Genomic DNA, 21,845 nt, shown 5'->3' with positions numbered 1-21,845 from the left:
CTCAGTTTATTTGTTGAGATGGAAGGCTTGCTAACTTTTTTTTTTTTTTTTTGGCGTTGGATGTCCTACTTCCTTGAACCACAACCCTCCCAATCTGTACTTCCCAAATAGCTGGGATTATAGCCATTGCACCTGACCCATAACTTTATTTATTTTTGTCAGTTGTGGGGCTTGAACTCTGGGCGTGGGCACTGACCCTCAGCTCTTCAGCTTAAGGTTAGCACTGTACCACTTGAGCCACAGCGCCACTTGCAGTTTTCTGGTGGCTAACTGGAGATAAGAATCTCATGGACTTTCTTGCCCAGGCTGGCTTTGAACCGTGATTCTCAGATCTTAGCCTTCTGAATAGTTAGGATTACAGGCGTGACCTACCGGCGCCAGGCAGCCCACCTATCTTAATAGTGAGTTATAGTGGGATTCCACCTGCCAAATACACAGTACGCCTTACTCAGTGTTTGCTGGTTTATGTTGGGACCTTAGTAGTATCTCACTGAGGTGACAGAGCAGGGTGCTTGAATGGTGGGTACAAAGGAACTCACCACCAGAAAATCAGCGGTTCCCTATTACAGTAATTTGAGTTTGCTAGTTTCTAGAGCATTACTGAAATCATTGTTGGGGGATGGAATACTTAGAATCTCGTTACATTTTAAGATTTAGTTTTTATTTGTGTGTGCTGGTCCTGGGGCTTGAACTCAGGCCCTAGGTACTACCCCTGATTTTTTTGCTCAGAGCTGGCACTCTACCATTTGAGTGACAACTCCACTTCTGAATTTTTTGGTAGCTAAGTGGAGACCAGAGTTTCACAGACTTTCCTGCCCAGGTTGACTTTGCATTGCAGTCCTCAGATCTCAGCCTCCTGAGTAGTTAGGATTACAGGCATGAGCCACCAGCACCAAATTAAGATTTAGTTTATTTTTTTCTTTTTTTTTTTTGTCGGTCGTGGGGCTTGAACTCTGGGCCTGGGCGCTGCTCAAGGCAAGCGCTCTACCACTTGAACTACAGTGCCACTTCGGGTTTTCTGGTGGTTTATTGGAGATAGGAGTCTCACGGTCTTTCCTGCCCGGGCTGGCTTTGAACCGCGATCCTCAGATCTCAGCCTCCTGAGTAGCTAGGATTACAGGCGTGAGCCACCAGCGCCCGGCTCTTTTTTCTTTTTTTTTTTTTCTGAGTTATTTGCCAATCCTGGGGCTTGAACTCAGGGAGAGCTCCGTCCCTGAGCTTCTCTGTGCTCAAGGCTAGCACTCTACCACTTGAGCCAAAGAGCCACTTCCAGCTTTTTCTGTGTATGTGGTACTGAGGAATCAAACCCAGGGCTTCATGCATGCTAGGCAAGCACTCTACTACTAAGCCACATTCCCAGCCCCTCATCTCTTTATCTTGCATTACCTGTGGATTGGGGTGGGAATGGAGAGGCAGAGAGCCTGTATAGACGTTTCTAGGTGTGAACTGTCCAGCCCCCTGCCCATCCCCTCAGCTTCTGCCTGTGGAAATCATCCACCTTACCTGACATGTTGTTCAACACCACCTCTGATTTCAGCACACAAGAGGCCTGGAGTTTGAGGCCAGCCTAGGCCACAAAGTGAGATCCTGTCAGTGCCATCACCTTGCACCCCTTCTCATTTTAGATCCATTGCTTCCCAGGGTTAATGGATATCACTGTGGGGCGTGTGGAATACTCAGGCAAGTAAGTCTGAGGAAAAGGAGCAGTATTAGAGCATACCACAGATTTATTTGGCTGATGCTATCTTGACTCCATGGAGTGGTAGGTACACAATCTGGCCACTAGATGTCACCATTGCTCCATACCACGAATAAAGCTGCCCACCTGCACTGTGAAGAACCGGTGGCCTCCCACTCTAAGTGGCTTGCTGGTAAGCGAAGTGCACAGACCAGGATTGGTGGCTGGTGGTGTTTGACGTCCCCAGCCTCCTCCCTCCTTCAGGGTGGGTTGCCAACCACCAGGTGGGTTCTGAGTGCAGTATGCAGGGTCTCCTCAGGGCCCCCTCTGCAGATCTCAGGGCTGTTTGCTTCTCCAGTGCACTTGCATACCTCTAGGCTTGGCATTTGCTCTCTCTGGGTACGGGAATGAGTGTGTGTATGTACTGTGTGTTGGAGGTATGTGCATGTAGTGGGAACGTACTGGTCCACAGACGAATAAAGTTCCGAGGGCCAGCAGCCACTCAGGGAAGCATGGAAGTGAATGCAGTCCAGAAGCTGGCAGCTGCCCCCCCCCCCCCCCCCCCCCGCCCCAGCCCTGCCCCTGCCCAAGTGCAGGGGACCGGAGACAGGCTTTGACTCACCACCCACAGCACCAAGTCCAGTATTAAGGTATCAAAAAGAAGCATCTTCAATTCTGGCATTACTTACAATTCCTCCCTCCCCCACCCCATTTTTTTAGTATTTTTTTTAATCTTTGTTTATTCCTTATCATTATCTAATTTTATGCATTTTTGTTTTGTAATTTTAAAAAAAATATTAGGGGGCTAGGCGCTGGTGGCTCACGCCTGTAATCCTACTCAGGGGCTGAGAGCTGAGGATCAGGTTCAAAGCCCACCTGGGCAGGGAAGTCTGTGAGACTCTTATCTCCAGTCCACCAGAAAACGAGAAGTGGTGCTGTGGCTCAAGTGGCAGAGTACTCGCCTTGAACTGAAGAGCTGAGGGACAGTGCCCAGGCCCAGAGATCAAGCCCCATAACTGACAAAAAAAAAGAAAAAAAAAATAGATGTCAGTCCCTAGACTTGAACTGAAGGCTGAGGCACTGTCCCTGAGCTTTTTTACTTAGGGCTAGCTTGAGCCACAGGCTTCACTTCTGGCCTTAAATTTTTTGGGGAGTGAGGGAGGTAATTGAATTTCCTTAAAAAACTTATTTAAAAAAATTTTCCTAAGCTGGCTTCCAACCACAATTCTGCAATCTCAGCTTCCTGAGTAGCTAGGATGACAGGTGTGAGTCACCAGTGCCCCACTTTTTTAAGTGAGAAAATACACATATGCAAGTGTCTTGTGACACAGCAGTGGCCTCATGGTATAGCCAAAGTCTGAGGCCACCCAGGGCAAGTCTTTTGCTAAAATTAACCAAGTGGCCAGGCGCTGGTGGCTCACACCTGTCATCCTCGCTCCTTGGGAGGCTGAGATTCGAGGTTCTGAGTTTGAAGTTAGCTGGGACAGAAAAATCCATGAGATGCTTATCTCCAACTAATCACCAAAAAGCTGAAAGTAGAGCTGTGGCTCAAGTCATAGAGTGTCAGCCTTGAGTTGAAAAGGCCAAGCAAGAGCAAGAGGCCCTGAGTTTAAGCCCCAGTACAAAAAAAATAAGTGTTTCCCTGTCTCTCAGATTTCTAGGTATGAGAAAAGGTGATTTTCTGTCAAACCAGAGTATATCTGGTATGGAATATTGATGTTTCCTGGAAGCATTTGCTTTGTTTACTTCAGCTATAGTTATTATCTGTTCTGCTTGCTACCAACTAGCCACGTTAGGGAGATTAATCTAGTGTTGAAAAAGTTAAAATAATAAACTGTAATTGCTAAGTGGGGAAAAAAAAGTAAACCTTTGACAAGAATTAAAGAATGGCTCCCCTTCTAAGCTTGGTAGTCAGCTGTGCGTAGACTGTGAGCCTAGCTCCTTGACAGGGGGAGATGGACGGGGGTGAAAGCGTAGCACGCTGCCCTGCAGCTGTGCCTGCCCAGCACTGCACCCTGTTCTGCAACAGTCGATTGCCTTGGGGCTGGGAAGGTGGCTTGGTGGTAGAGCGCTTGCCTTGCATGCATGAGGCCCTAGGTTCCATTCCTCAGTACCACATAAGCAGAAAAAAACAGAAGTGGCGCTGTGGCCAAGTGGTAGAGCGCTAGCTTTGAGCTGGAGAGTTGAGGGACAGCGCCCAGGACGAGTTCAGGCCCCACAACCACAAAAAACAAAACAACAACAAAAAACCCTGCCTTGATGATACTCATTTCTGACCCAGGAGAGTGGTGCATTCTACCACAGGTGAGCAGGAAGGGGCAGGCAGGCAGCCTGGTTACTAAGTCCTCACGACCTGGCAAAATTTCTGCAAGCAGATTTGGCTGGATGCGCGGTACGTGCAGGGGGCTGAGTCAGGGAGTCAAGGCCGACATGGCCACACAGTGAGTGCCTGGCCCAAAAAAGGAGTGAAAAGGCCCCCTCCCCCTCCCGAGTGAGGGGAAGTAGCTGCTGGAGGCGAAGTGAGGGACACAGCTGTCCAAACAGACCCGGCTAGCTCCCACTCTTCCCAGGCCACTCTCAGGACTCTAACACATTCCAGAAAAATCCTGCAGTGGCCTTAAAATGCTGGTATAAAACAGTCCCGTGGCCCCAGGCCATAACCACCAGTAAAGACGTCGGAAAGCCAGAAAGCACAGGACACAGGTCGGCCAGGCAGAGCTGGCACACAGATGGAATTCTCAAAAAGATTTATTGTAAAGAACATGATAGAGCAGGTACAGAGCGTTCCCACGACCCACACACCCTCTGCCCAGTGCCTGCCGCCGGGCCCGGGCCTCCAGCCCAGCCTCCCTCACTGTCCTCAGCCTGGTGTTTCTTGTGTTACTTGGGGTCTTTGTTGTGTTCAGTGCAGGCGGGGGAGGGGTGGGAGTGAATTCACACAGCCCAGTGGAATGTGATGCCCTCAGTGCCATCCTCTGGCCAGGAGGGTGGGGAGTGGCCCCAGGAGTGTGGGGGGAAGGCAGGGGTGGGGCTGGGCGGTGTTCACTGAGTAGAGAAGGGAGGAGCAGCAGGACGCCAGTCCCAGCATGATCAAACCCACAAAGCCCGTCCGTCCACGAGGGGCTGCAGCCGCTCTGACCACAGCGCCCAAGGGTGTGGAGGACGGTCACGTGGTAGTTCCGGGGCCACTTGTTACTTAGGCCCTGGGGAACCTTGGCTAAAAGATCTGAGCAGGAAGCAGGGCAAAGGGCCCTGGGAGTGCTGCACACGGAATGTCCGTTCTGGGGAGGAGGGGGGCGAGCACGCCCCATTAGGCGTTGTAGGAAGAGGACGACACGCTGCCGCCGTGGCCTGTCCAGTTGGTATGGATAAACTGTCCCGGTTTGGCCAAGAGTTCATAGGTGTGCGCCCCAAAGTAATCCCGCTGCGCCTAGACGAGAATTCCGCTGGTTAGGGAAACGCGCAGCCACGCACAGCCCTGGCAGCGCCGGGGCGCCGGCCCGCCCGCCCGCGCCACGCTTACCTGGATGAGGTTGGCTGGCAGCATCTCGTGTCTGTAGCCGTCGTAGAAGGCCAGGGCAGTGGAGAAGCAGGGCATGGGGATGCCCCGCTGCACGCCGGTGCTCACGGCCCGCCGCCACGAGTCCTGCACACAGCAAGCGGGCCCAGGGTGAGCGGCGTGGACTGTGCCCACGGCAAAACCCTCGGGGAGAGTTCAGCCACTTACCTGGCAGTTCTCCACAGCGGACTTAAAGAAGTCATCCAGCAGCAGGTTCTGGAGGTCTGGGTTTCGATCAAACGCATCTTTAATCTTGCCTAGAAAGACACTGAAATAACAGGCAAGGAGTCAGTGGGTCTGACATTGGCGGGAAGCAGGGGAGCCAGCCAGTGCAAACCCGAGGGAGCCCCAGAGTCCGGGGCTCAGCCCCTAGAGCAGCTGAAGGAAAGCATGGGCACGAGCGTGCTCGAGCGTAATGACCCGCTGAGGCCGAGGTGGCCCCCAGCCCCACCCCACCGCGGACACGCACGTCCTCACAGGACTTGCTACGCTGCTTACGTGCAACCCACGGGCGTCCTATAGCGTTTTCGTTTATGATCTTAATTCAGGGCCTCACACTTGCTAAACAAGTACTTTTATCGCCTTTTTTTTAAATTTGCCAGTGCCAGGGCTTGAACTCAGGGCCTGGGCGCTGTCCCTGAGGTGCTTTTTGCTCAAGGCTAGCACTCTACCACGTGAGCCATAATACCACTTCCAGCTTTTTCTGTGTATGTGGTACTGGGGAATCGAACCCAGAGTTTCATGCATGCCTGGCAAGCACTCTACCACCAGCCCCTGCTTTTATCTCTTGAGCCACGCCATGTCCCCGGTCCCTTATGTATATCTGTAAATACCTCTAGGTGACATAGGACACCTAACACAATACAATGCTATATAAACATAGCATTTGCATCGCATTATACTGTATTATACTATATACCTCATTGTTAGCTCTTGTTATACTGTATTGTTTAGAAAATAACCCCAGTGCCAGTCTTGTTTTCAAGTATTTCCCCTCTGCAGCTGGTTGACTCTGGTGCCACTGGAGAGCATGACTGAAGTGGACACACCGAGCCTTGCCAACGGCGCCACCGGGGTGACAGGGAAATGCGCCCGCAGGCCCCGCGGTCGCGGTCTCTGGCACGCAGGGCAGTGTGCCGCTCTGCTGGCCGCGCGCCTCACACTGACCTTCTGATGATGCAGCCTCCTCTCCACATGAGGGCAATGCCACCGTAATTGAGCGTCCAGCCAAATTCAGTGGCGGCCTGTCTGAGCAGCATGAAGCCTTGAGCGTACGAGATGATTTTGGAGGCATAGAGCGCCTGGAGGGTGACAGGGAGACGGGAGTGTTGTGGGGACCCGAGCGACTGCCTCGCGCCCTAGTGGAGACCCGGGCGGGGGGATCAAAGTGGAGGCTACACTTCATTCCACCAGCCACCCCAGGGCTTCGAATGCTGCCCTACACCCACTGCCTTCCAAGGGACCAGCAAAGCCGATGGCTTTATAAAAGCTCTCCCAATTTGAGAGCTCAAACTCCAAGTCAGTTTTCCAACACAGATAAAGGAATTCAACCATCAAGACTGACTCCAAATTCAAAGGAAGGTTCAGAGAGGAAGGGAAGAGAGCTGCTACTGGTCACACACCTTCCGAATGTCCTCCAGGAATGACTGCTTGCTGCCTTCAAACTGGGCCTTCTGGGGACCCTTCAGTTTCTTGCTGGCTTGAATCCTCTCGTCCTTGAGAGATGACAAACAGCGTGCAAAGACAGCTTCTCCTGCGTGGAGGCATTGAGGGAGAGGGTCAGACACGAAGGAGCTCCATTCATGTAGCCAGAGCAAGGCAAAGGAGAAGGGCAGGAAATATGTTTTGCAAACAGCTTAGTTTTAACCTCAGGCATTTTAGCATTTAATCTGGGTCAAAAAAGAATGTGCAGTAGCAGAATGTAAATTGAGAGCCTCATTATCTCTTGGTTGGTGCTCTACCACTTGAGCCGTAGCTCCACTTCCAGCCTTTTGCTGGTCAACTGGAGCTAAGAGTCTCACAGACTTTCTCACCTGGGCTGGCTTCAAACCTCCATCCTCAGATCTCAGCCTCCACAGTAGCTAGGATTGCAGGTTTGGGCTGCTGGTGCCTTGCCAGAAAGAACTTTTATAAGTGCACTAACAGTTGTTGGCCACCTGTCTTTGAGCATGGACACAAGCATTCAACGACAAAGATCAACGTAAAGGACTTCATTTGATTGACAGACTGACTGCAGCTCAGGACCGAACCCAGGGCCTCACTGAAGCTATGCTCCACGTCCCTGGGTTTCTTTTGCTTTTTGAAATCCTGACACTCACTCTGCTCAGGCTGGCCTCAAACTCAATTCTGCCACTAGCTCTTGAGTACGAGGACACTGAAGACTCAATTGACTTCCTCCCAAAGCAGTCTTTCCCAGCAACTTGAACTAACTGTTACACTGACAAGGGTCTCCACTCCAAACCTCTTTTGAAATTTTGACATTTTATTTTCAGTATATCCATGATCGTTCATTTTCATAATTTTACTTCATTCAAATAAAAAAATGTCAATGTAGTACTTTAAGACCACTTGACTCAACTGAGACTTTATCTGATCGAAACCCACCACTCCTGCCCCTCCCCTAATGAAACGGGTTGAGATCTCTGGGAACTAAACACGTACGTAAAGGAAAGCCATCAACTTGGGGAGCACGAGGTAAACACAGGCAACCAAAGCCCTTACGCAACCTGCAGCCTGCGCATTGGTGGGAGGAAGCAATGAAACACCAGAGTGCAAGAAGCAAGTGTGCAACCCTCCATTACAGGACGGGGGCCAGCCTAGCGCCCGGGGCTGCAACCCTCCATTACAGGACGGGGACACCACCCGGGGGTAATGCTGGCCCCCATAATGGGAGGCTCTAAGACAGGAAGATGCTGCTGGAAGCAGGAATCCAGCTATGAGCCAGTGAATAACCGCTCATGGCACACGCTAGGCCTGACTGAAAAGCAGCCAGTTTCCTTCTACACAGAGCAAGACCACAGAGGTGAACTCACCCTGCTGTGCCTTACACTGAGCCACCTCCCCGTGCCCCAGGGCACACGTGAGGGTGGGGGCAGCGTGCAGAGAAGGAAGAGCACAGCCCGCCCAAAGGAAGAGACGGAGGAAGGGCAACTGGGAAATGCCTGAGCTATCATGGAGAGAACTGTTCTGTCCAGAGCAAAGACCCGCCTTTCAGCAACTGTGTAGAACACTGACTTGACTTCTTTTTCCAGTCCTGTCAGAAGTACATCTAGAGCAGGATGCCAGAGGCTCAGCCTGTAATCCTAGCTACTCAGGAGGGTGAGATTTAAGGATCACAGTTCAAAGCCAGCTCGGGCAGGAAAGTAGAGACTCTTATCTCCAATTAACTGCCACAAAAGCTGGAAGTGGTGCTATGGCTCAAAGTGGGAAAGCACTAGCCTTGAGCAAAAGAGGTCAAGGACAGTGCCATGAGTTCAAGCCCTACAACCAACCAAAAGAAAAAAGGAAGCAAAGTGCATCTGTTTATTTTAAGACAGTTCTGCTGGTCTTGACTCCTGGGTTCAAGCGATCCTCCTACCTCAGCCTCCTGAGTTGCTGGAATCACAGCTGTGTGCCCACCTCTTACTTTAACTCTTAAAGAAACAGGTTTTAGGGCTGGGGATGTGGCTTAGTGGTAGAGTGCCTGCCTAGCATGCATGAAGCCCTGGGTTCGATTCCCCAGTACCACATAAACAGAAAAGGCCAGAAGTGGCGCTGTGGCTCAAGAGGTAGAACGCTAGCCTTGAGCACAGAGAAGCTCAGGGACAGCGTCCAGGCCCTGAGTTCAAGCCCCAGGACAAGCAAATAAATAAAAAAACAAATAAACAATAATAAAAAAGAAACAGGTTTTAGTTTTCTTAACCCTCTCATTTACTTCTGATTTTTTTTTTTTGTCCATCGTGGGGCCTGAACTCTGGGCCTGGGCGCTGTCCCTCAGCTCTTCAGCTCAAGGCAAGTGCTCTACCACTTAAGCCACAGCGCCACTTCCGGCTTTTTCTGCTTATGTGGTGCCAAGGAATTGAACCCAGGGCCTCATACATGCAAGGCAAGCACTCTACCACTGAGCCACCTTCCGAGCCCTACTTCTGATTTTTATAACTTAAGTAGAACTGAGCACTTGGCTTAAGTGGTAGAAGCCCTGGGTTTGAACGCCAGGCCTCAAACTTACTAGGCTGGCACGCTACCACTTGAGCCATGCCCCATCCTCCACACGGTCTATGGACCCACAGAGATCAGTATTCCCAGATGTCAAGATCTCAGCAGCAGGGCCACGGGGCTCAGAAGGTGTGCTCACCGATGAGGGTGACCGGAACCCCATACTCCAGGGCAGAGATGGCCGTCCACTTCCCTGTGCCCTTCTGCCCCGCACTGTCTCTGATCTTGGGCAGCAGCTCCTGGCCGTCGCTGTCTCGGAATTTGAGAATATTAGCTGTGATTTCGATCAGGAACGAGTCTAGCTCGGTCTTATTCCATTCCTCAAACGTCTACATGCACAGAGAGAGAGAAGTGTGAGGCGGAGGGTCCTGCAGGGCACACCCCACAAAGAAACAACCACCTGATTAATAAATGCCTAAAGACTTAGAGACTCCTCAGAAGGAGAAGTAAAAATGGCCAATGGACATGGGCAGCGTTCAGTGTCTCTAGCTATAAAGGAAATGCCACTGAGACTCTTCAGGAACTCACTCGTAACTTCATGACCGGAAGTCCTGGTTTATAGTCCTATAAAATGATGTAGGGCCATCGAGACTGTATTACAATAGCTTCCCCTAAATCAGGGTGGAGTCCACGTAGCCACCAGTCAGCCAGGCCAACAGGAAGGAGGGACTCCTTGCAGAGGAGGGGGTGGGGGAGAGGGAGAGGGAGCCCCTCCTTGGAGCACAAGGGCCCCCTACTGTGGAGGTGTGCCTAGGACTCACCCGGGCCATCTCCTCATGCTCCAGGCCCAGCACATCCTTCATCAAGTGGTACGCCTCGCAGATCAGCTGCATGTCTCCATACTCTATCCCGTTGTGCACCATCTTCACGAAGTGCCCGGCCCCCTCGTCTCCCACCTGTCAGGGTGAAGAGCACCAAGGGACAGATCAGAGCTGCAGACAGCACACCAGACAAGCCCGCGGGTTCCACAACAATCCACAGGAAACCTAATGAACGTGGAGCAAACCTAGTATTCCTGAACACAAACCTCGGTGTATCTACTCCATTGCTCCCTACATTTTTCTCTCATCACTGTCAAAAGCCATGCTGCGCCCCAGGTCCAACCTACAAGTGTCATCTTTGCCCTGAAGTCGCCTCTTTCTAGCAACTGCAGATTAAATAAACTGGCATTATAGCTGCCAGGTGAAGTGGCTCACGCCTGTAATCTTAGCTACTCAGGAGGCTGAGATCTGAGGATTGCGGCTCAAAGCCAGCCCAGGCAGGAACGTCCATGAGACTCTTATCTCCAATTAGCCACCAGAAAATTGGAAGTGGCGCTGTGGCTCAAGTGATAGAGCTCTCGCCTTGAACTAAGCTCCGAGACCGCACCCAGGCCCAGATTTAAGGCTCACGACTGAACAAAAAAAAATAAGTTGACATAATTAAGCTTGTCTTACCAGCCTGTACTATAAAGTGAGTTCAGGCCATCCTGGGCTATAGACTGAGACCTCAACTCAAGATAAAACAAGACACAAGTCACTTGTCTTCTCTAGCTATAAATATATTGTAGTTGTTTCTAAGTTCCACTGAGAGTAAAATGGCTTTAGCACCAAGGTCGGACCCACTGACTTTTAAGTACAACTTTAAGTCCCAACAGTGACAAGATCTGGCTGAGACATACTAGCAACATGGACAAAATCAGATTTCAGTTTATTAACTGAATAAACATAACTACTGCCATGATCAACACATTCTGCTCCTGCAGACGTTACCCAGGAAACCAACTTTTCTGAAAGTTGCCTAATGAGCAAAGAATCAGTGCAATGTAACAAGAGTCAACTTCGGGGCTGGGAAGGTGGCTCAGTGGTAGAGTGCTTGCCTTGCATGCATGAGGCCCTGGGTTCGATTCCTCAGCACCACATAAGCAAAAAGAAAAAAGCCGGAAGTGGCGCTGTGGCTCAAGTGGTAGAGTGCTAGCCTTGAGCTGAAGAGCTGAGGGACAGTGCCCAGGCCCAGAGTTCAGGCCCCACGACCAGACCCCCCAAACAAACAAAACAAGAGTCAACTTCATGCGCGGCGCCCGGCAGGCATGCTCAGCGCAGGCAGGGGCCGGACGGCCTCCCAGCAGCCATCGCTCACAGGCACTGTGGATGCGGACTGGCCCCTTCTCATGTGGACACTGCTCCTCAAGCCTATGGCTGGTGAGCTCACCTCACCCCTGAGGTTGGCAGGCGCTCAATCACTCGAGCCATGCTCCCCCGGCCCTTGTGTGGCGTCATGCGTTATGCCTGGGGCGAGGCTCAGACTACTGTTCTGTGGAGTTGGGATAAGGATAATAGGGTGCACTGCCACACTGGACTTTTAATGGTTAAGATAGGGTCTCAGATGACTTTTGGTTGGGGTCTCGGTAACTTTTGGCCGGGACTGACCTCCAACCACAATCCTCTCAATCTTTACCTCCTCATCATACAGGGACTAGAAGATAGAGATCCTGGAGATTATGTAGATCACCCCCACTGGAAGCGAACAGAGAACCTGAATGACACATCTCAATTCCTTGGTCTGCTGTGCTTTTCCATCTGCACTTTGGGCTGGAGACAGGAGCTCATCTATTCTCTCAACATTACCAAACCCAGGCGGCCCAGCTTCCAGACTTCAGTGAGCACCGAAGCCCTGGAGCCCACATCCCAGGCTCTGGGAAAGGCTTCTTCCACTGTGCCCAACATCTGACATGGCTAGAGCCCATCCGTCTTGCTTTCACCCAGATGGCAAACCCAGTTCGATTTCAACACTCATTGGCCATTAAGTAACGTGGCTAAAAAAAAAAAATCTTACTTACTTCATCTCATCTTACTTCCTCTTATTTAAGGAAACCACCTTGTGGTGGATGAGGAAGGCAGCCATTAACACACTGACCTCCAGGCTTTGAACAGTCCTTTAAGACACCAGGACAGGTGCCGGTGGCTCAAGTAACCCATTATCCTAGCTACAAAAGGAGGCTGAGATCTAGACGATCACAGTTCAAAACCAGCTCAGGCAGAAATGTCTATGAGACTCCATCTCCAGAGATACTGATCAAAAAACTGGGCTAAGCGGGAAGCCGGTGGCTCACGCCTGTAATCCTAGCTACTCAGTAGGCTGAAATCTGAGGATCACAGTTCTAAGACAGCCTGGGTAAAAAGTCCCAATGAGACTTTTTACTGTCAGTTGTGGGGCTTGAACTCTGGGCGCTGTCCCTCAGCTCTTCAGCTCAAGGTGAACGCTCTACCATTTGAGCCACAGCGCCACTTCCAGTATTCTGGTGGTTAACTGGAGATAAGGGTCTCATGGACTTTCCCACCTGGCTGGCTTTGACAGCTCTGAGTTCAAGCCCCACAACCAACAACAAGTTGGGCTAGAGACATAGTTTACATAATAGAGCACCAACCAAGCTCGCGGTCCTGAATTCAAACCCATTTACCAACACCCCCCCACTAAAAATAAACAAAACAACCGAGGATACTAGGACACATGGGCGTGCGCGTTAGGCACCAGCTGGGTGAGAAGCTTGTGTCACCAGCTGACCACTGGGACCACACTGGTCTTTGCTCAGCTGTGCACTGTCTGTCACTTCGATGAGTGCACGGGGTCAGCTGACTGCACTTGCCCAGTCACAGCAGGGTTCTCCGGTCCCCACTTTCGCAGCAATGCTTTGGAAGATTGTCTTGATGTGAGGCCTGTGGGAAGAAAGGTCCATTCAGCTAAGAAGACAAAATGCGCAGGGATCTCAGCTCCTAGGAACACTATCACCCCTGCTTTTTTTTTTTTTTTTGTCGGGCCTGGGGCTTGAACTCTGGGCCTGGGTGCTGTCCCTGCACTCTTCAGCTCAAGGCGAGCGCTCTACTGCCTGAGCCACAGCACCACTTTTAGTTTTCTAGTGGTTTATTGGAGATAAGAATCTCGAGGAGTTTCTTGCCTGGCCTGGCTTTGAACTGTGATTCTCAGATCTCAGCCTCCTGAGTAGCTAGGATTACAGGTGTGAGCCACCTGCAGTACTGGGGCTTGAACTCAGGGCCTGGGCGCTGTCCCTGAGCTGCTTTTGCCTAAGGCCAGCACTCTACCACTTGAGCCCCAGCAGCCACTTCTAGCTTTTTCTGTGTATGTGGTATTAAGGAGTAGAACCCAGGACTTCACACGCGCTAGGCAAGCACTCCACCACTAAGCTACATTCCCAGCCCCCAACTCTGTTTTTTTGTGTGTGCTGGTGCTGGGGTTTGACAGCATCTGGGCACTACATGTCAGATTTTTCACTCAAGGCTGGCCCTCTACCACTGGAGCCACACCTCCATTTCCAGTTTTTTTCTCGTGAACTGGAGGTAAGAGTCTCAAGGACTTTCCTGCCCCAGCTGGCTTTGAACCAATATTCTCAGATCTCAGCCTCCAGAGTAGCTAGGATTACAGGCGTAAGCTACCATGCCATGCCCAGCTCAACTGTGTTTCTAATAGTCCACAGAATTGGTGCCCTGACTTCGTGTATTCTTACATTTTTGAAGCAGGAAGGCTCTCTAACTTTCTATTTTAACACACTGAAAAGAATCTGCAGACTTATTCATCTGAGAGGTCATCTGGAGAATCATCTTTCATAATAAACCCTTCCTCTTTAGAGGTCAGGTTTCATCACTCCTGTATTCTGTTGCCTAATTCTGGAATAGCTGAGACTCGAACTCACTCTGAACAGCAGGTCACCTTCCCCCCCCACCCCCCACCCCCCGCACTCCCTCCAGAGGACCTGCATGGCTGTCTTTCTCTCCTGTGCCGCCCACACACCGCCCACACCCCTACATCACTTGCTCACAAAAATTCCCCAGAATCAAACAAAGACAGGTGCTGGGCACAGTGCCTCATGCCTGTCAGGCCCGCCACTCGGGAGGTGGAAGATGGCATTCACAGCAACGCCAGGCAAAGAACGTGTGAGATCTTATCAGAAGAAACTGGGCATGGTGGCGTCGTGAACCTGTCTCAGCTGTGATGAAAGCGTCAACAGGAGCAAAGTTCATGTCAGCCTGACTCTGTTCACTTAATAACTTCTACTTGGTTAGTCCTAGAGTCAATCATTGTGTTTAATTACCTTCTTCTTCGCTAGGATTTTTGGGGGTCAGTCCTGGGGTTTGACTCAGGGCCTGGGCCCTGTTGATGAGCTTTTTTCCCCCAAGACTAGCGCTCTACCATTTTAAGCCACAGCACCACTTCTATGAGACCCTATCTTAAAAGTAAGTAGAACAGCCGGGCACCAGTGGCTTACCCCTATAATCCTACCTACTCAGGAAGCTGATATCTGAGGATTACAACTTGAAGCCAGCCAGGTAAGGAAAGTCCATGAGACTTTATCTCCACTAAATTAGCAAAAAAGCTGAAAGTGGAGCTGGGGCTCAAATGACGAGTGCTTATCTTGAGCACAAAAGCTCAGGGACAATGCCCAGTCCCTGAGTTCAAGCCCCAGAGCCAACATAAAGTTAATTACTTAATAATTTAAAAGCTAAGCCGGGCACTGGTGGCTCACGCCTGTAATCCTAGCTACTCAGGAGGCTGAGATCTGAGGATCGCGGTTCAAAGCCAGCCCGGGCAGGAAAGACCGTGAGACTCCTATCTCCAATAAACCACCAAAAAACCGGAAGTGGCACTGTAGCTCAAGTGGTAGAGCGCTCGCCTTGAGCTGAAGAGCTGAACGACAGCGCCCAGGCCCAGAGTTCAAGCCCCACGACCGACAAAAAAAAATAATAATAATTTAAAAGCTAGAACAAAAAGGGCTGGAGGCATGGCTGATGCAGTGCAGCGCCTGCCTAGCAAGCGAGAAGCCCTGAGTTCAAACCCCAATGCCGGCGAACAGACAAGAGTTCAAACCCTAATGCCAGCAAACAGACAAAAAGGAGTTATTTTAGGACCACATCCCAGCTACACAGCGGACCTGACTCCTCACGCAGACAGTGAACTTGATACTCTCCACTGGCTTCTCCAGGCCTGTGGGAATTCCTACTAGTCTTGTCTGCTCTCACTGACAGAGGTGTCAGTGGCTCACACCTGTAATCCTAGCTTCCAGGAGGCTAAGATCTGAGGATTGTAGTTTGAAGCCAGCCTGGGCAAGAAAGTCCAATGGATTCTTGTTTTTTTGGTCCATCATGGAGCTTGAACTCGGCCTGGGCGCTGTCCCTCAGCTTTTCAGCTCAAGGCAAGTGCTCTACCACTTGAGCCACAACACCACTTCCAGCTTTTTTCTGCTTATGTGGTGCTGAGGAATCGAACCCAGGGCCTCATGCTTGCAAGACAAGCGCTCTACCACTAAGCCACCTTCCCAGCCCTTCAATGGATTCTTACCTCCAAGTAACCAGCAAAAAGCTGGAAGTGGAGCTGTGGTTCAAGTAGTAGAGTACCAGCCTTGAGTGAAAAAGCTAAGGGACAGTGCCCCGGCCCTGAGTTCAACCCTTAGGACCAGCACTAACAACAACAACAAAAAAAAAACCACACACAGACACACACCCCCATTAGGTGGGCACCTCCGGCTCCCGCAGCCCCACGCTACAGACGTCAGCTCCAGAACCGCACCAGAAGCCCTGCCGGACGCAGGCAGCCCTGGGCTGGGTGCAGGAGGTGCTGAGGGCACTCACCAAGCTTCTTTGTTCCCTCCGGGCATGAGCGACGGGCCGTACCGAGCCCCTTCCTCGCCACCACTGACGCCACTTCCCACAAACAAGAGTCCCTTGGCCTGTAGGTCTCGACATCGTCTCTAAAGGACAGAAACACAATTTCGTAACGCTGCCAAAAGAGTTCTTCCTGGGCTGGGAATGTGGCTTAGTGGTAGAGTGCTTGCGTAGCATGCATGAAGCCCTGGGTTCAATTTCTCAGTACCACATACACAGAAAAGCTGGATGTGTGCCTATGGCTCAAATGGCAGAGTGCCAGCCTTCAGCAAAAGCAGCTCAGGGAGGAAGTGGCACTGTGGCTCATGCGGTAGAGCACTAGCCTTGAGCTAAAGAGCTGAGGCCCAGAGTTCAAGCCCTACAACCAAGAATTAAAAAAAAAAAAGTAGTGCTGGGCACCAGTAGCTCATGCCTATAATCCTAGCTACTCAGGAGACTCAGATCTGAGAATCGCCGTTCAAAGCCAGCCCAGGCAGAAAAGACTGTGAAACTCTTATCTCCAGTTAACCACCAGAAAACCAGAAGTGGCGCTGTAGCTCAAGCGATAGAGCCCTCGCCTTGAGCTGAAGAGCTGAGGCCCAGAGTTCAAGCCCCAGGACTGAAAAAAAAAAAAAAAGAAAGAAAAGAAAGAAAAAGAAGCTCAGGGACACCGTCTAGGCCCTGAGTTCAAGCCCCAGGACTGGCAAAAAAAAAAAAGTTCTTCCCCATGAGCAAGGTGGTGTGATGTACATCAGATATCCTACATTTGCCAGGAAACAACACAAGGTTAGGAAGAACCACTCAACCACTTCAAGTTTAGGTACAGACATGAATTGGTGGCTCACACCTGTAATCCTAGCTACTAAGGAGGCTGAGGTCTAAGGTCAAAGTTCAAAGCCAATCTGGACAGATTTCAGACTTGTATCTCAACTAGCCAGCAAAAAGCTGGAAGTAAAGCTATGGCTCAAGTGGTAGAGCACCAACCTTGAGTGAAAACACCAAGCAGAGTGCAAGGCCCTGAGTTCAATTCAATATTTATGCCAGAACTGGCATAAATAATCACCAGTGAATGATAAGAAAGTAAAGCATGCTGTGTTGGGGAAACAGCAGGAGTGGGAAGGTGAATGAAGAGGATGCAGGAAGATATCTATGACCAAGGAACAGTAAGACCTGTTGAAACTGATTTAGAGGAGGGGGTAAGGAAAGGCGAGGTCTGACTGGACACAGTGTAATCCCGCGTGGAAGCGTGGAAAGGTGAGGTCTGGCCAGACACAGTGTAATCACGCATGGAAGTGTGGGAATGTCACAATGATCCCCCTCTGGTATAACCAATGTCTGCTAACAAAAAAAATAAATAAATCTTATGAGCTAGGTGCAGTAGCTCAAGCCTGTGATCCTAGCTACTTAAGGGGTAGAGATGGGGGATTGTAACTGGAGACCAGCCAGGGCAAAAAAGCGTGACCTATTCCATCTGAATTGATGGCTGGGCACAGTGGCGCATGCCTGTCACCCCAGCTACAGGGAAGTGAACAGCTCTGCACAGAGCCAGCCACTCATCCTCCCCAGCAACACAGTGGAACACAAGTAGGAGGTTCACAGTTCAGGCCGGTCTGGCATAAAGTGAGGCCCTTCCCAAGAGTAACCAGCACAAACAATGCTGGAGGAGCAGCGCCAGAGGTAGAGCCTGAAGCCCGCTCCCCACTACCACACAGAAGTGGAGAAGAGTGAGCGTGGGACAGCGCCATGAGTGGGTTTCACAGGAAGACGACTTGCCGGCACTGACTGCAGCACACAGGACTCCTGAGCACTAGAGCCGTGCTGCTCGGTTCATTACACCCTGGCCCACAGGGATTGTGGGAAGGAAAGGGGCAAGTTAGGCTGAGTTCTCAGCTGGCCATACCTAAGCTGCTACTGACCCCAAGTGATCTAGGTATCTGGGAAACCTCATATACCGAGTGTGCCTTAGCAGGAAAAAGCAGGCGACTTTTTCATCACGTGAACAATGTTGATAATTCCTTCTAGAATGTTCTAAGGACCTGAAAGAATGTGGACTTCCCAACACTCACTGTAGTATCTCGATATTCAGAATTCCCTCCGTCAATGATGATGTCACCAGAGTCGAGCAACGGCACCTGCAACCAGACACCAGCATTAAGGTGGGCCAGACACAGAGAGAAAACAAACTTCCACCAGCGAAAAGAACAAAACATTATCCAGAATGTTCACAGTCTAAAGGGTTAGGGTTGAGCCTGGCACTAGTGGCTCATAAATCTCAGGAGGCTGAGATCCTAGGATTGTGGTTCAAAGCCAGCCCAGACAGAAAAGTCCATGAGACTCTCATCTTCAATAAACTACTCAGAAGAAGCTGAAAGTGGCGCTGTGGCTCACGGGGCAGAGTGCCAAGCAGAAGCATGAGGATGTGAGTTCGAGCCCCAGAACTATGCCAAAAATGCAACAAAACCACCACCATTTAGTATTTGCTTATGCTGAAGGGGAATGTACCCTGTTTAGACCCCCGTGCCAGAAGCTAATCACGGGCAGCTTAGCATCTGGCTATATATGAAGCTGAGCGTGGCTTCCTTTATCAGTGTCCTTCACCTCTAGGCCCTTCACTGAAACACCAGTAGCACAGTAGTCACTATCTCTTCTCCCTACAGAGACAACCAATCTCTTTGCTGCTGCTGCCTTCCCAGAGCTGTCAGAGAGAACAGTTACTGGAGAGTTTTTTGTGGGTTTTTTTTGTCGGTTGTGAGGCTTGAACTCTGGGCCTGGGCGCTGTCCCTCAGCTCTTCACCTCAAGGCTAGCACTCTACCACTTGAGCCACAGCGCCACTTCTGGCTTTTTCTGCTTATGTGGTGCTGAGGAATTGAACCCAGGACCTCATGCATGCGAGGCGAGCACTCTACCACTGAGCCACACTAAAGCCAGCCAGCAGTAATCCTACCTACTCTATACATGTAACCCTAGCTACTCAGGAGGCTGAGATCTGAGAATTGCAATTTGAAGCCAGACTGGGCAGACAAATCTTCAAGAGATTTTCTTAAATTAACCAGCAAAAGCCAGAGTAGAAATGTGGCAAAGAGGTAGAGTACCAACAAAAAATGAAAAAGCAGAATAAAAGCATGAGGCTCTGCGTCCAAGCCCCAGGACTGGCACAAAAATAAACAAACTTTCCCACTAAGATTTTATTAGTGAATAGCACTAAGCATTCATGAATAGTATACAAAATTGTAAGATCTCAGTGGTAGGATGTGCTCAGCAGGTGGAAGGCCCGGGTTCAATCCCCAGCGCCAAAATAAACATAGAAAATGGGCTGAGGATGCTACTTCATGGTTGTCTCACAAACACTAGGCCTGGGATGGGTCCCTAACATTGGGGTGGAAGGTCAAGGGGAAGAGGGGAAGAGATTCAGCCACCATCCCACAGACAGCAAATACCAAAGAAAGAGAAAGGATGGGTGGGGTTGGAAGAATGGGCGAAAATGATGAAATGGTTGACATTGATCAAGGTGCACTGTACTCATAAACTGACCTGTTAAACTGTGCAACTAAAGATAATAAAATTATAATAATTAAAAAATGTCTCTGGGTACCAGTGGTTCACACCTGTAAACCTAGCTACTCATGAGGATGAGATCTGAGGATCAAAGTTCAAAGCCAACTCAGGCAGGAAAGTGCCAGAGACTCTTATCTCCAATAAATCACTCAAAAACTGAAGTGGTGCTGTGGTCAAGTAGTAGAGGACTCATCTTGAGCTGAAGAGCTCAGGGACAGCGCCCAGGCCCAGAGTTCAAGCCCCATAAAAGTCCATGAGACTTTTTTTTTTTTCTGGCCAGTCCTGGTTTTCTGGTTGTTAATTGGAGATAAGAGTCTCATGGACTTTCCTTCCCAGGCTGGCTTTAAACCTCAATCCTCAGATCTCAGCCTCCTGAGGAGCTAGGATTACAGGCGTGAGCCACCAGCACCAGCTATAGTTACTTCATCTCCTTCAATTACCACCCAAGGATATGCCGTGAATTAGTCCCAATCGTTAACCAATACTAAAACGTTCAGGCAAGTGTTCTGTCAAACCTAGAAACTGAAATAAAAATTTCTAAAATAAAACAACTGAAAAACCAGCAAACCAAATGCAGGGGCGGGGCAGGGGCAGGGGCAGGGATAGGGGCAGGGGCAGGGCAGGGGAAAGGCAGGGGCAGGGGCAGAAGCTGCACTGGCCTCACCAGTTTGTCAATGAAGTCATCCACGGCTTGGCCAGCCTTCACAAGCAGGATGATCCGCCGGGGCTTCTTCAGCTTGGAGACCATCTCCTTCAAGGACTGTGCACCAATCACTTTGGTTCCCTTTGCCTCATTGGCCAAGAAATCATCTACTTTGGAGACTGTCCTGTTAAAAGCACACACCTAGAAGGACAAAAGGCCTGCTTAGAGATGGAGGACACACAAGACCTTCAGACTGTGGACCAAGCAACAGTGAAATATTTACTCAGCCCACAGCTCATCTGCCTCCTCCTTTACATTATCCAAGTGCTGGTGGATCCCTGTAAGGTTAAGTCACAGCCTCAGGGAGAAACAGCAGAGAACGGAGGCACAGGCCAGCAGACACAGCACTCAGGGGTCACGTAGCGCCTGTCCCTACCACGAAGGCCCACAGTCACACCTAGGCCCTAGACAGTTCCACAGGGGTTGGGCTTTCCTCCCTGAGAGTCCTGGCATCTAAGTCACTGGAGTATTTAGGAACAGCATTTTGGGCCTGTATCATGCCTGCTGTACCTGCTACTCAGGAGACCCCACAGAGGCCAGGTTGAATAACACTGTCTGATGGAAAAGAAGAAGAAAAAATTCAGGAACTAGAGGCTCAAGTGGTACAGTAGCCAGCAGAGAGTGGAAAAAGTCATGGTAGAGTGTGCACACACAAATGCTTTTTGGCTCTCCCTAGCTTATATTAGGTTAGAGGAGAATCTGCCCTCTTTTAAGATTCATTCTGATTTAAGATACTGAACCTTGTCTGGCGCCAGTGGCTTGTATCCCTAGCTACTCAGGAAGCTGAGATCTGAGGATGAGAGTTCAAAGCCAATCCAGACTGAAGTCCTTGAAACTCTTTTTTTTTTTGGTCAGTCGTGGGGCCTGAACTCTGGGCCTGGGTGCTGTCCCTCAGCTCTTCAGCTCAAGGCTAGCGCTCTACCACTTGAGCCACAGTGCCATTTCCGGCTTTCTAGTGTTTTATTGGAGATCAGAGTCTCAGGGACTTTTCTGCCCAGGCTGGCTTTGAACCGCGATCCTCATATTTCAGCCTCCTGAGTAGCTAGGATTACAGGCGTGAGCTACAGGCACCCAGCTCCCCGAAACTCTTATCTCCAATTAACCAGCAAAAAGTGAGAAGTGGGGCTGTGGCTCAAGTGGTAGGGCACTAGCCTTGAATGAAAAAGCTCTAACAACGTCCCAGCCCTGAGTTCAAGCCTCAGGACAGAAAGAGAGAAACAGAGACCTAGAGACGGCTACGAGCACACACGGACGCAGGTTCTCGGCGCACTGTGCAGGGATCCCTGAAACTGGGTCAACGCCAGGAAGATCCTCTCAAAGGCAGCTGTGTCCCACAACTCACCACAAAGCCGTGGTCGTTCATGTTCAGTATTAAGTTCTGGCCCATGACAGCCAGTCCGATCAGTGCGATGTCGGCTCTGGAAGGCGGAGGGAAAACAAGGGGCGACGTCAGCGGAGAGTCTCCGGTGGGCTTTAGACCGGACGGGGGCTGCGGCGCGGCCCGGCCCCATGCGCGCGCGCCC

At 50.6% G+C, this 21,845-nt stretch overlaps 1 protein-coding gene across 1 annotated transcript in view; it reads right to left on the bottom strand.

Moving 5' to 3' along the window:
* Nucleotides 1-4,408: 4,408 nt before the first annotated feature.
* The window catches only part of Pgd (phosphogluconate dehydrogenase), a 17,756-nt gene continuing 319 nt past the window's right edge, over nt 4,409-21,845 (bottom strand). The window contains exons 2-13 of the mRNA XM_013035256.1: nt 21,665-21,740; nt 20,284-20,463; nt 18,130-18,195; nt 16,052-16,170; nt 13,057-13,126; nt 10,193-10,327; nt 9,571-9,760; nt 6,860-6,990; nt 6,405-6,538; nt 5,406-5,505; nt 5,202-5,324; nt 4,409-5,108 (exon numbers count right to left, since the gene is read on the bottom strand). Of these exons, the coding sequence (XP_012890710.1) occupies nt 4,989-5,108; nt 5,202-5,324; nt 5,406-5,505; nt 6,405-6,538; nt 6,860-6,990; nt 9,571-9,760; nt 10,193-10,327; nt 13,057-13,126; nt 16,052-16,170; nt 18,130-18,195; nt 20,284-20,463; nt 21,665-21,740 (1,444 nt within the window). The 3' untranslated portion in view covers nt 4,409-4,988. The remainder of the gene's footprint in view (nt 5,109-5,201; nt 5,325-5,405; nt 5,506-6,404; nt 6,539-6,859; nt 6,991-9,570; nt 9,761-10,192; nt 10,328-13,056; nt 13,127-16,051; nt 16,171-18,129; nt 18,196-20,283; nt 20,464-21,664; nt 21,741-21,845) is intronic.

This window comes from Dipodomys ordii, unplaced genomic scaffold (assembly GCF_000151885.1).
Source record: "Dipodomys ordii isolate 6190 unplaced genomic scaffold, Dord_2.0 Scaffold6, whole genome shotgun sequence".
Taxonomy (NCBI): domain Eukaryota; kingdom Metazoa; phylum Chordata; class Mammalia; order Rodentia; family Heteromyidae; genus Dipodomys; species Dipodomys ordii.
Note: the sequence above shows the minus strand (reverse complement) of the source record. Positions and strands in the feature narration are given on the sequence as shown.